This window comes from Trachymyrmex cornetzi, unplaced genomic scaffold (genome assembly GCF_001594075.2).
Source record: "Trachymyrmex cornetzi isolate Tcor2-1 unplaced genomic scaffold, Tcor1.1 scaffold16, whole genome shotgun sequence".
In the NCBI taxonomy this organism is placed as follows: domain Eukaryota; kingdom Metazoa; phylum Arthropoda; class Insecta; order Hymenoptera; family Formicidae; genus Trachymyrmex; species Trachymyrmex cornetzi.
The window spans coordinates 3,597,204-3,611,375 of record NW_017296201.1 but is presented as its reverse complement, the minus strand read 5'-3'; the positions used below and the strand labels follow the sequence as shown (position 1 = coordinate 3,611,375).

The window sequence follows — 14,172 nt, the reverse complement described above, 5'->3', positions numbered from 1 at the left end:
GCGCAAAGAGATTTACGTAGACCAGCTCATGAATTATCCATATTCCACGCACGTGCGCCGCATTTCTTCGTCTTCGTACTCTGGCGTTTACTAAATTACGGTAATACACGTCCAACTGTGGGTTCTTATAATTGCGAATAAGGCTTAATCAATCAAGCGACGGTACAGAAATTATACCCGTTGTCGGTCATTCTCTACGTAGCAACCCTTTAAATATACAGGCATTCCGAATAATTATTAAGTAGCAATCCGATATAAATAAGCCAGGCATGCTGCATCTAATATAAGAGATGGATCGAGATCAGGAGTTGACAAGATATAAGTACACATGAAGAGAGGAAGGCACACAGATATCGCAAAAAAATATTTGAATAGGTCTACGTTCATTCCGATTTCGATCCATTCGACTAATCTACTCGAGCAGGTACTTCTCGTGCAAAAAGGCATTAAGTTTTGCTTACCAGCAGAGCCTTCTGTAATAAGGAAAAAAGAAAGGACATAAATTTCTTAAACATGCTACATGCAATATCATATACATACAAACTGAACGTCGCCTATTTTATTATCCCTAAGGTTTTTTGGTATTCTGAGGCTCCATGCACCACATCCACAATCTGTCATCTAAAAACGTCGTTAGCCGTCTTTCAGAGATGTCTGTCTCCGCATATCGGGATCGGTGTTGTGCCGATTATTGAGTCGTGTGCTCGCAAATTCTGCCAATGATCCCGATTAACACTCTCAGAACCACCGAGAAACACGATTTATTTTTAATTTTAGAATTTCCTTTATATCCCTAGATTTATTGTATTACAATTTCTCTTTCGTGACTTTAACGGCAATTAGAACAATATATAGCGAAGATAGCGAAACTCAGATGGAAAGCTGCAATACAGTTTTTCTTTCGCGTTACAGGATCGCGTTCCGTCACTCTTGGGTATCATTCGTATAATTACTACCGTACAAGAAGCGGAATGAACGTACGTGTGTATCGTTCGGTTTGTACTGCGATCGTTACAAAGTATCCTTTCCGTTCCGAATAAGAGAGACGTTGGGCAAGAAACACACAGACGTGCAAGAGGAACTCCGCGTTCAGAAACGAACGAGAGTCGCGTATCGTTAGCTTACCGCGAAACGTCAAGCAAGAAAAGAGTAGCGGCGCATGCAAGAATTCTTAAGAATAAGGTGTAACGTACGTTTTCAGAGCCTCGGGCCATCTGTAAATAATACTTGCTAGAGAACAACTGTATCTACCGTATATAGAGCCGCACTTGAGATCGAGATGCGCGACTAAATATTTATACAATATAAGGTATGTTAATAGTATACGTTGCGCTCGTTTATAATCCAGTTGTCTCGTTGACTCGAAAAGAGTATCAATAATAGCGCGAAGGGATATTGCGAAATCGAGTTACTTAACTCGTAGATTTTAATCGAATATTCTACATAGCGATGTTAATTAAAATAATTAATTTATAACGTGCACGTTTGCTAGTTATTAGTTATGGAATAGAACACTAATTTAATTTGTTATCAGTTGCAATATTTTACATGGAAATAACGGTTTTGGTGAAGTACAAATTTAGCTAAATATAGATCTGAAAATAATTTTGTTGAACTATCGAAATAATTATAATGAACTAAGCTAATTACTAGATTGTCAAAACTTTTAGTGGTACTATTCATCATGCTTGAATATTCTCTACCTAATTATTTAAATAGTCCTACAAAATTATTTTCAAATCTACATTTATATATCTAAATTTTTAGATATATTTCAACAAAATTTATGTACGCATTGTTTACGTACATTTACGTATGTTCTATTTATATTTTCATCTGAATTCCAACGTAGTTAGAAATAATGTACAAAAATATTTAACAGTAAATATATATATATATAAATCTGGAAATTTTTCGTGTTCTATACCATAAGAATGTTATTATATAATATTATTGTAAGAGAGTATATTATTTCGTTAGAAAGAAATCCATGCGATTTGCGCGATTTTATCCACGACGCGGCTCAATTACAATCCGCTAGTCTTTTTAAAAGTGAACGTAATGACGAAGTGATTTCTATGGTAATATGTGATATGTTGCGTAGATCAGTTAATAGTACGTTACAAGTGACAAGTGATGTAACAGTGTCCGGTAGGATACAATGGTAACGTAACGACATTCACCTGATCTGGCGAGAGAGAACTGTCCGCCGAGGCGTTCCTTTCCATGTTCGCCGCGGTCCGCTCGGTTTTACAGCTGTTGTGATACTCTGCTTTCGCCTTCTCGACCTTCTGCAAAAGTTTCGCCCATGGCTTCTGCGCCTTCTTAAACGAGTCTTCCATTTCCTTGCGCTCCTTCAGGGTCATCATCGACTGCAATCACGGAACCAAACCCGTGCGACATCAGCCACTATCACAGAAACTCATTTAAAGTAAATCATTAGCTGGCAAACATTAGAAAACTACTTTAATAAGTATATGACAATCGATAACTCAGAAAAAAAGTATTGATATTTTCGGTCGTTGAGTGTGAGACCTTACGCTAATAATTTCTATAAATTTTAAACATTTCACCACTTTGTGCTTTTACAACCACGTGCCGATTACTATTCGGTCTTGAAACATAGTGTTATGCCAAAGCTGAAAATGTAATATCATATTATTAAATTCATAATCAAATTAATATATAACTGATGCCAATAAGCTTATAAATCTAGAAGGAATTTATTGCGAAAATCGGAAAATTAAACCTCATATTTTCAAATATTAGTGGAAAATAAATTAAAATCATTCGAAACTTATTGCGCCGTTTACTATTTTCTCATTCAAAAATACGAGAGAGATGGAAACAGTCTAGCGGTCTTGTCATTCATCATTCCACGAGAAAAATTCAGAAATTTCATGACATGACTTCGACATCAAAATTTAAAGAATTCATTGATCTCAATGTATAATACCGCCCTTTTACCTTGTGATACGTATCCTTCTGCCACGTTTTGACTTGTTGAACGATGTCGTTACAGAGGTTCTCTTTAACCCTGAGGTGAAGATCGCAGAGCCTGTCGGATTCCACTAGGACGCCCTTCCACGCCGCCTCGGTTGTACCGTACTCGGGTCCCTTCTCGATCTTATCGTTCCAATTCTTCGACCAGTTTTTGAGCGCCTTGGCATAGTTCTTCTCGATCTCCGCCCTTTCCTGAACCAGAGCTATCAAACTGTCACAGAGCTTGTGGCCGTCCTCGATCCTCCTCGTCGTTCGCTTGTAGTTACCCGGCTCCCAGAAGGAGTCTGACGTCGCTATCAGCATGTTGTCGTCGCTGTGATGTGACATCTTAGCCTAAGTCGAGAAATCCCCTTCACCTGGAAATAAAAGTGGAACGGAAGATTAGAAAGATGGTAAAGTTATTCAATAAGTGGAGGAAAGAAATTTGATAATGCCGTCATACAAAATTTTATGGTATAGTATAAGTGGTATTTAATTTAGGCTCCTCTTTATATCATCGTGTACTAATAGCTTTTGAGTCCACATACGCGAGGTAAAAAAAATCTCTCGTAAATTACGGTCATTACTATTTCTGCATGGAACTGTTGTAAGACCAATAAACACTATTATATAGAACTTATTTGATGAAGAATACAATAGAGACTTAATAAGGAGAAAGACAAAGTATTTAAAGAGAAAAGTTATTCAAAGATGAATACATTATTACAAAACAATAAAAAAAAGAATTCAATTAAGAGAGTAAGAAATTATGTTATTACTAGTTGTGCGAAGTATCATCTAATACGTGATATTTGAACAGCTATTCACATCGTTTGATTAGTAAGAAATATTTATTTAATGAATGATATTTCTTATATTGTCTCAGAGAAACGTATAAAAATACTACAAATGTATTCATGCAGATTTAAATTTTAATTTAAATATCCAATTAATCAGTTTCTACACAACAATTAAATAATAATATTACCAGAATATATATTTTAGAATATAAAATTTTTTAATCCAAGATATTTTAAGACGAATTTATGGAAATCTTCACGATTTCTTATTCTATATATTTTTGTTAAGTATAGCGCCATCTTTCTCTGTTTTATATTTTGAAAAGTTGCAAATTCTTTCTTGAACCTTTGGATTATTGGCGAGGAATTCACGAGTTGCAAACGGACGTGTGTAGCCATCCCTACGTAGGAATGTTGAATATTTGCTAGAGCGAGCATGGTAGTTATTGGATTACGCTTTGGTTTGGATCATCGATTGGCCCAATTTGCGAAGCCATCACAAATCTGCTTCGACATTCGTATGCACTGACACGTCGTGATATGTTTATCTTGTAGATTTTTCGCTTTGCGTGTATAATGTATTATAGGAACACTAAGGCATTGGTTTCGCGCACAAACAAAGTTTTATAAATTTTTTTAAAGTGACAAATTGACAAATTCATCCGCATATGATTTTTCATTTTCATCTAAAAAAATAATCCAATCAAATTATACACGAATTATATCGATGCAGAGATATGCCGTTTTTTTTATTTCTCGGAAAAAAGGAGGAACTCATTGAATAAAACTGTCATTAAGAGGATACTCTCTTGGAATCACTCAGAGTCTCTCGCGAAGCGTGATTTTATTGCAAGGCGGCAAGCCAAGAGAATGAAAACTAGCGTCTGTGCGATGCTGCGCGTGCGGTGATTCTCGATTGGGTCAAGCGGACTAACAATTAGGTGCAACGGCTCGGCGAGGCTCGTTCGTATGCAAATGCAGTGCATGCATTCGCCGACTCTAGTCATCAACGGTTACGGAATTGCTTGATGGAATTTTATGGCTAACAACATCAGCGTTGCTTGTTGTGTTCTAACAGCGTAAATTATAAAGTATAAAAACAGTTTTATTTCAGACAAGAAAAGAAAAAAAGGTATCCCAAGCTATTCCAGATGCTTAATAAATGCATAACAGAAAAATTTTTTAATTGTAGAAAAAAAAGATTAGAGATTTTTTAGTATTTTTTAGATTTTTAAATATCAAAATATAAATTCTTGTTGTTATCGAGTATATATAATATAAATCAAAAGTTTTGTATAATCGAGTATTAAAATCTCTACAAGCGTGTTAAACTGCTCTTCATTAGAAAAATATACGAACAATGCGACGTATGGGACCGCGAGGAAATGAATCGAAAAGGAAGCAAGTGGCTGCGTTTAGTAACGAGACAATAGTCGTTCGTGAATATATGGGAGTGTTCGTGGACCGTGCGTCGAGAAACGTCCTTGCTGAAAACCGAAGTCTCCGGTGAAAGTCGACGAGAATGAGATCTAGGGACGCGAGATCCGTCGTTCCGTAGATTGTAAGATACCTCATTGTGGAGAGAAAAAAATTGAAGTTCCGTTGTTTCCTCGGTTCTTGAGCTCGTCTTCTCGTGCTGCAAGTCGACAAATTGCGAGGGAAATGAAAAAACATCGATTGCGTAAATCAGTCAAGAAGAGTTAAATGTATAATTATACTACCTGAATTGAAAGATCAAAGATATTGATTCCATGATGAAAGTTAATTGCATAATTATGAGAAAAAGATAAAGAAATGCAGACAAATTTTATCACATTTTTTAACTAGTAATCAAATTCATAATTATAACAAATACTGAAGTTAAGAAGAGTTAATATAATAAAATTACTATTCTAAACTGAAAGATCAAAGTATTCATTTCACGACGAAAGCGAATTGTATAATGATGAGAAAGAGAAAGAGAAATCCAGACAAACTTTATCACATTCTTTAACGAGTAATCGTATTCATATATTTATGACGAATATTGAAATCTATATCCGTTAAAAATCTAGATCTAAATCTCATGATTTATCGTATTTCTTAGCTACCTCTGGAGCTAGTTGCATGCCTAAATGATTAAAATTATTAGGTATTATGTATAATAAACCATCGTTTCTTGAAAATTATCGTGCAGTGCTTTGATTTATTGGATGTTCGCATAGAAATTTACAGAGTTATTTGCGCACTGCGGCAAGAGATATCGACGAAGGTTTAGCGGTTCTCCAGACTAATTTGCATGAGTTTTAATGCAAATGCTTATGAGAATGATATATTCTTGAACAGTTCTGTAATATGCATATAGAATCATACGTTTACGTATCTTAGATGAATGCATTTGTACCGTGCAACTGTGCACTTTCTCTCAACGAGTATCATAGTGAAATAGAAGACCGTATAATCTTCAAAGAATTTTAACCAACATTTATGCTCGTTTCTACGTAGATTACCTTCAATCTTGGTTTAACTTACTTTTTAACTTTTCTTGATTCTAAGAATTAGAAAAGGATAACGAGTAAATTAAACCGAGATTAAAGTTAATCTACATTGGTAGAAATGAACATTAGACATTAAAAGACAGCACTTTTGTGTGCGTTGTAAAAGATTATATCTGTATTTCCTGAGATTGAGATCTTTTTAATTTTTTCTACATTTCTTAGTACAATTATTGCAACGTGGTATTTTATTAGTATTTTAGTGCGTTGCATTTTATTGATTACTGATCAACAGCAAAGTCAAAATAATTTGGATGTTGGAAAGATTAGACTATGTTGATGTCTGTAGAGAGGAAGAGGAAGAAATCATAAAGGTGACGAAGGAGTATAAGGAGACGTGGGCCGAGGAATGCCACCAGACCAGCCCAGGGAATGACCGATCAGCTTGATAGGTCGAGGAGAAGGTCATATCAAGGTTCCGAGTTGAAATCCAATTTTCGGCGTCATGGACAGGTGAAATAAGGAATTGTAGCTTTCCATCTCGCGTGTATGAAACACGCTGCACGTTTCCTCGACGGTCGAGCCCTTTCCTTCGCTTCGAACTCGATCGGAATGGGCACAGTCGTTCTGGATCGTGGAATGTTGCTCCGCTGGCCGGATCGCTCGCGATCTCGAAGGCGCTGTTGAGCGTGAACGATTAATCGATTACGCTCTTCTTCGTGCAAAACCGCAGGATTTGTCGGCGGACTGTGGGGGACAAAAGAGGAGGTTATATCGTGTACTAGCATAAGATACGATTGACGCGAGCCATGGTTCACGTAATGAGTTTTTTAGTCACAGCTGAAATAGCCTAACGATATACTAAATAATTGGATATTGGACTTAACGAGACTAGACTTTGGAAATACAGTGTAATTTATCATCAATGAGGAAGCATGGCAGTGCAAGTATGTATCTACAGATTGTAGCTTGTATAGATTATAGATTAGAGCCTATATATTAGATTTTGTATTATTTGTATTTCATGTGTATATCAAATATTATTATATATATTAAAATCTTGAATTTAATTAGATTAAATTGGGCACTTTAGAAAGTAATTGGGATCAATGGTAAATCCTTATAATTATGTCACCGTAATGTGAATAAATTTCCAAGTATTTATGCTTGCTAAATAAGGTCGTCTTTAGCCTTAAAAAAAAGACGATAACTAGAGCTAAATTACACGCATGACATTGAGGTAACGTGTATGCGGTTGACATTTCAAAAGCGTGCCGCAATGTTGGAAAATGCCGCGTATGCAGATACCGTAAAATATGTCACTCATATTTTCGTGAATAGCAAGGTCGAGCCATCCTAACCATGCGTAGCTCTATTAAAAAAAATTTTTTATATTGTACCTCAATAAAACTGAATGTGCGGAATTTAATAATTGCGATCGTATTTGTTATTCGCAGTCGTAAATTTCGGTATTAACAGGAAAATCTAGTTAAAAAAAGTCTAGTTAAAAAGTTCATGTATAAATCAAATATTTCCCAAAATTGTTAAAAAAAAAAAAATCTTTATTTATAAAAATAAACTAGAATTTTCAGCGTAGAATTACTATATAAAATTCATGTATATCTTCATTTAGCAATAATTTTATTCGCAGCTATATCAACATTATAAGTTTTATAATTTTCCGATTTATTGATGATAAAAATTGTAAGTTAATAAAAACGTTTATCGGTTATTAACGATAGAATACCTTCGGTAACAACCTGACTTTGCGCTAATGGCGCGTGCAAGAGAAACGCACGAACGTATCATATGCTGAATCATTATTGTCGCGCCGTTGTTTTGTTATGTCACTATTATCGCATATAAGGGTGTCTGGTGCATCGTACGTGCGTTATATCTTTCCGAGTGTCTTCTTAAGCATGCACACGTGTTGCCCTCGTTGAAAGTTGTACGCTTTCACGAACACACCACTACGAGGCCGCGAAACTCCACGTGTATTGTACAATACTAGGAAAACTCACAAAGCGTAATTTTTTTCCCATAATTTTTTTATCTTTTAAATTCCACTTCTTGATTTCTTTAATCAAAGAAAATTGCAAATAATAAAATACGAGAGAAAAGGGTGAATAAGCCATTTTTTATGTAGCGCAATGCGCACAATTTTACAACACAATTAATAAAACAGATATCTACTGAGTCATTTTTAGTTACAATTATTTTTAAAATATGGAAACAAAAATATTTTATCTAATAAAATAAACAGAAAAATATGTCCTAATAAAACACATTTTCATCGCTAAAACCGTGTTTGTATACATTTCAAATTTCTTTTTATATTTTTACATATTTCTGTTCATGCTACGAGAAGAAATAAAATATGTTAAAAATTAAATTTGTTAAAATTAATTTACGCAGAAATTGTGGAGAAAGAAATTCTTTCTTCAAAGAGAAATAGAGGAGAGAGAGATAGAAATAATTCTATAAAAATCGCTCGAGCGTCGCGCGTTCCGGCAGATGGAACTTCGCGCAGTCTTTGTGTTTTTTCGAAAAGCTCCGGTTGCAGATGACATCACGTATTCATCTTCGCTCCGGATGAAGTGTCTTGTGGCTGAAAGCGCGTGGATAAGATAAAGGGCTTGTAAATAAACGTGACTAACCGTAATCTCTCGCGTGCAGTGACGAGAAGATGTGAACGCCCCTCTACGATGCAACCTCTAAATAGCACGGGTGATTAACGACGTATAGGATTTGCACAGAATTATTTATACATCCTCCCTTATTTATCGCTACGTAAATAACAATGAAGCATATATATATATATATATATAGATAACATCAATGAACGCTTACGTTGCGGCTTCCTGTTAGTCATCGAACGTGATTTAGCCCTTCTATCAATGCATATTTTTTAAACTTTTTATTACCGTGTTTCACAAGATTTCCGCTTAAAATATAAAAGCAAAAATGAGATAAAGTCTATCCAAACTATTATTTGTTGTTCAAAAAAGGGATTTTTCGAGGCGTCATAACGAAATTCGTATAAAAATATAAAATTCTTTAACATAAATACTATGGAGGTCATATTTGGCCAAAGCTCGATATCAAATATTTTTTGCGAATTTCCAGTTCAAGTAAACTGCGCGCTGATTAAAAATGTTTATTGTTTAAAATTCAATATGGGTACATTGACAGAAGGTTAAATGACGTTTTATCCGCGGCAAGCGTTATTGTAATAATCACGTTTATCACGAGAATCGTTACCGTATTAATTACCTTCTGGATATGATCTCATTAATTTAAATTTTCGGCCGTTCCAATTTAAAAATGGAACGAGATATGGTGGAATTTTGTTACGATAATTTTAATTAATACTGCGTCTTGACTATAGCGGTCATTATATTTTGTCGGCCTACTTCATAACCGATACAATATTCAATGAAGTTTCTTTATAACGGTTAATGATCATATCAAGCGTACGCTAAAATAACTTTATTCAATGCTAATATGTAGACGCAAGAGAATGATGAATTACATAAGAAATTTCAATTACTTGCATATGTATGTTAACACACGCTATCGCGTTAATCATATATTTGCGGAATTGCAGATAACGTTGAACAGAGATTGCTCTGGATTATACCATTTATCGCGTGCTCGATTTGATTACTCGGAATTCTTGAGTTTACTTAAAGGTTTCATACAACTTTTATTTGTATTCAGTTCAATGCAGATTTCTATATCGGTGATATATTAATAGTGAATGAGAGATTTATCAGGTCATGACTATTTCCCAATTTGGATATCTCCAAATTAAAGATTCAAATTCTCATGTGACCATCACGATTATCGATTACTATTGATCTGTCGTAATAATAGAATGTCAGCACGGTTTTATAAATAACCGCTTCGCATTTGTAATGACAATGATATTCTTACGCCATATGTATGAAAGCCAGATCATCGATGCATCCGAACGAACACGATACGTTCCCTCATGTGGTCACACTTGAGTCATCGCGTTGTGATTGGCCGCTTAAGAGTTTCCTTAATAATGGGTGTCACCACAAGTTTTGAAATCATCGACAAAAGAATACTCGTCGTTGAAAAATATTTTTACATATGTTACAGAACGTATATGGTTCTCTCGAGTTTTTGTTAATTTGTCTACGCGAAATATAATCTTATTTTAGAGAATTATGTTCAGAGAAGAAATTTTTTATCAAAATTATTTTCAGAGAAGGTAATGTTTTCAGATTCCTCTAAACAATTGAGAAATAGTGTTTAATATTTCCTGATTTGTCGTTGCTTACATAATATTTTTTGTATATTAATTAAGAAGCAATAACGGGCCGAAAGTAATTTCGTAAAAATATATAATAGTAAAATGTACTGAGACAAAAAAGATAGTTTGCACAATTACAAATGAACAACTCTAAAATTTAAGTACTTGCAACTGTTTTACAAAATAATAAGAATTAAAGTAGTACTGAATACTATATTTTTATAGTACTATACTATATTTTTATTCAGTACTATTTTAGTTCTTATTACTTTGTAAAACTAGTATTTAAATTTTAGAGTTGTTAATTTATAGTTGCCAAAACTATTTTTTTCTTTTCAATGTGACAATTTATATATATATATACATATATATATATATATATATAAAAGATTAATTTGTAAATAAGTCAGATAATTGCAAGGCGCATGAATGAAAGACGTACACGCATATAAAATACTAGTAGTAACCTATCTCTATAAGTCAAGTTAAAATAATTACAATGCAAATGAATAGATTATAAAACAAAAATGTCGTGACTAAAAAAATAAATCATAGAATAGAACGTAAACTAGATAGAACGCAAACAGAACTTAAATAATAATCTATAACAACTCTAATTGAATCTATTATATAAGAGTCCACTTATTCAATGCAGTAAAGATATAGATATATATTTCATTATAGAGAGAACTTGACAGAAATCTCAAGACAGAAAATTGTGTCACGACACGGTTCGAGAACAATGTCGAAGAGATGGCAGTTAAGGAAATATAGATGTTCTTAAATTCGTCGCGCCACGTTAGGCGAGGAAAAACGTCGTTTACGTTGGATCGCAGTAAAAGAATATCGACAGGACATTTACATGCGCAAAGTTTCTTTGGGATTGAGATTTTATCATCCTTACTAGATGATGAATCTAACTGACCTTTTTTTATCAAACGTTTGCGTTTGCTTTTAATCGTCTCTAACATTTTGTTATTAATGCAAATGATTGTACTTATGAAAGTTTCTTCAAAAATTTTATTTAGAAAGTATTTATTACTCGATTCTGCATCGAGAGTAATTTCTACGCTAGAAATATTAAATTATACTTTGTTTTAGAAAAAAATTTACGTTTACAATGGAGATTGTCATTCGCTCAACATAAATATTGCTTTCACACGTTCGAAATGAATATTTTTTGCTTTCACGTTCAAGACTCACATCTTGTTTTGAATAGGAACGTCGGATCCCAACGACTTGCAAGCTGCTAAAGAAGCGTCTTTTTCCGCGAGCCACCTGAACTGGTTTTTAGTGCAAAGTCCCAGACTGGTTCTCGAGATTGGCTGGCTCTGTTTAAGATGCTTTGAAAAGAGACGCGATTGTGCCAAGAAATGAAGCTTCGCGGCGGCGTTTTGCAAATACGTGTTGCAAAGTACACACTGTCTGTACACGTCTGCGTCCCCTTTTTGCAACCACGATATCTTTTGGACCGAATACATCGCTGGTCAACAGCCGCAAAGATATTACGCGTTTATTTATCTTGTTTCATGAAATCTTGTTCTTGCAGCATAAAATGGTATATACTGTCTGCCGATTCATCTAGAGTGTCTGGACATCTTTCAAGGTATTTGGATGCTTGCGTGATCAAATCATAAACAGCGATTACTATGTCTCATAACTAGTCATTTGTCTAGGAATAACATTATGTAGTTAATATGGACAGACAGGTGCTGTTAGAAAGTCATCATTTTCGCTTTGAACGTCGCGAATGAAGATGTTTCGTGTTTTTTCACTTTGCCCGAATAGATTATTCGAGGGCCGATTAGTTTCACTTAAGCGGCAGTCACGAAATGCAGTGTTTGTGTAATCAAATTATCGTAAAGCGATGGATATTGACTCATGGATATTGGCTCTCTTACTTGCCGGTTCCAGTCCTCTAAAATTAGCACTGTAATGTGGAGACTGTGCTATTAACATGACGATGAAATAATCCGTGTTTTTAAACCACTCGCGAGCGTCAAGCGGAACGTTCATTCATATTTGCGTGATGCATTTTGTTTTTAATTATTTTTAGTAGGAAATGTATACTATATCTGGCATATATTTATCTTACGCATTCAAACAGAACGAAGGTAAAGTAAATAGTTTCAATCGGAATTCTTTCTCCCAGACTGTACGATTTTAATATCTTACTTTTGCTCTGCGACAGGCGAGCCGTTACGTTCGATTAGCCATTATAACCAGATGGATGGATTAAACAGTTTTGCTCCAGCAGTGCGCGTCCCAATAGTATTATACATTTTCCGATAATCGAAACAATTGCGACGCGCCATGCGGAGATAATGATCCGGCCCATGACGTGATTTCAGGGTGATGAAGGACGTCTGCATCCGACAGTGAATCATGTGTCGACGACGGGTTGCCGTTCGCAATGACGACAGCTTGGCTAACGATACTTAACTGGCCGACACAGTTATTGTTTACAATTACGTCCGCGAATTTATGTTTAAAATCTGGGTTAATACAAACGCTGTTAGTAGCGAGCGATTACATAATAAGTACTTTGTAAAAGTGAATCAGTGTATTATCACTGACTTCTCAGTGCTACACTTATAACTGTAATATCAGTTATTAGAATATTTATTGTTTTTCAGTAATAATACATTGATTCATTTTCGGAAGTTATGGTCTCTACAGATTGAATCTGCAGAAAATCATAATCTCTAAAAGCGATAATTTGTTGATGATTACATCAGTGTAGTACTGAAGTCATACTACACCGACTCATTTTTACAGAGTAGTCTTCTGCTGCCAATAAAAACAAATTCGTTTGAAAAGACATGGAAAAGTAAATACTCCAACTGCATCACAAAGCTGCAATATTGATGTTTATTAAAATGTGACGTTCATGCTGTTTAATCGATATATTATCGACATGCTGTATTATACGTTTGTAGCAATGGACATAAAAGTCCTTAGGTCGCACACGCTATTTTAATTTTGAACCGGAAAATCAAGTTTCAAATGTAGGTCATGCTTCGTTCCGATATTTTGTCGTGTTAAAAGAGATGGTGGAACGTCATTTCGCGCTTCAGTAGAAGTAAACTGGTGTAAGTGTCACAAACAGTTTCTTCCGCGCTATATCATCGTCGATACAACTTTTCCCACGTTCGCATTTATTTTTCTGAAAAATCCTCATTCCGAGACGTTTTCCCGCAAATTGCTCGGGCTTCTGATAATAATTAATCACAGGACATGATAACATTTTGTGTCTCTGATACCTTTACTTATATTTTTCATTATTAATTTGTACGTGGTCGTGCAATAAAATAATGCACGACTGCTATGTTTGTAAATATTTTGTGCTTCTTTCTGCGATGCATTGGAAGGATTACTTGCGGACTACTTGCAATCGATCGCCAATCACGTAGGAGAAGATTAAGGCTTGTTGGCACGTCGCCAATACTTGAAAAGCCCGAAAATTATTCACAAAGCACAATAGGTAGTCTTTCTGCGTGCTTCTAATGATAATTTTTTTAATTGGAATGCGAACCGTAGTGGCCGACGATGTTGCGGTTGGCTCAGAATAAATGGACGAAAAGCATTCTCTCGGAGTATACATAAGAGTACGTAAGAGTAATTGTGTACTGAA

The 14,172-nt window shown here is 34.9% G+C and overlaps 1 protein-coding gene across 4 annotated transcripts in view; it reads right to left on the bottom strand.

Moving 5' to 3' along the window:
* The window catches only part of Synd (protein kinase C and casein kinase substrate in neurons protein Synd), a 68,648-nt gene that overhangs the window by 6,407 nt on the left and 48,069 nt on the right, over positions 1-14,172 (bottom strand). For 3 of the 4 annotated variants that reach the window (XM_018504053.1, XM_018504056.1, XM_018504054.1), the window contains exons 2-4: positions 2,968-3,359; positions 2,184-2,372; positions 1,194-1,214 (exon numbers count right to left, since the gene is read on the bottom strand). In XM_018504053.1, the coding sequence (XP_018359555.1) occupies positions 1,194-1,214; positions 2,184-2,372; positions 2,968-3,330 (573 nt within the window). In that variant the 5' untranslated portion in view covers positions 3,331-3,359. The remainder of the gene's footprint in view (positions 1-1,193; positions 1,215-2,183; positions 2,373-2,967; positions 3,360-14,172) is intronic. The other variant, XM_018504055.1, reaches the window with a different exon arrangement.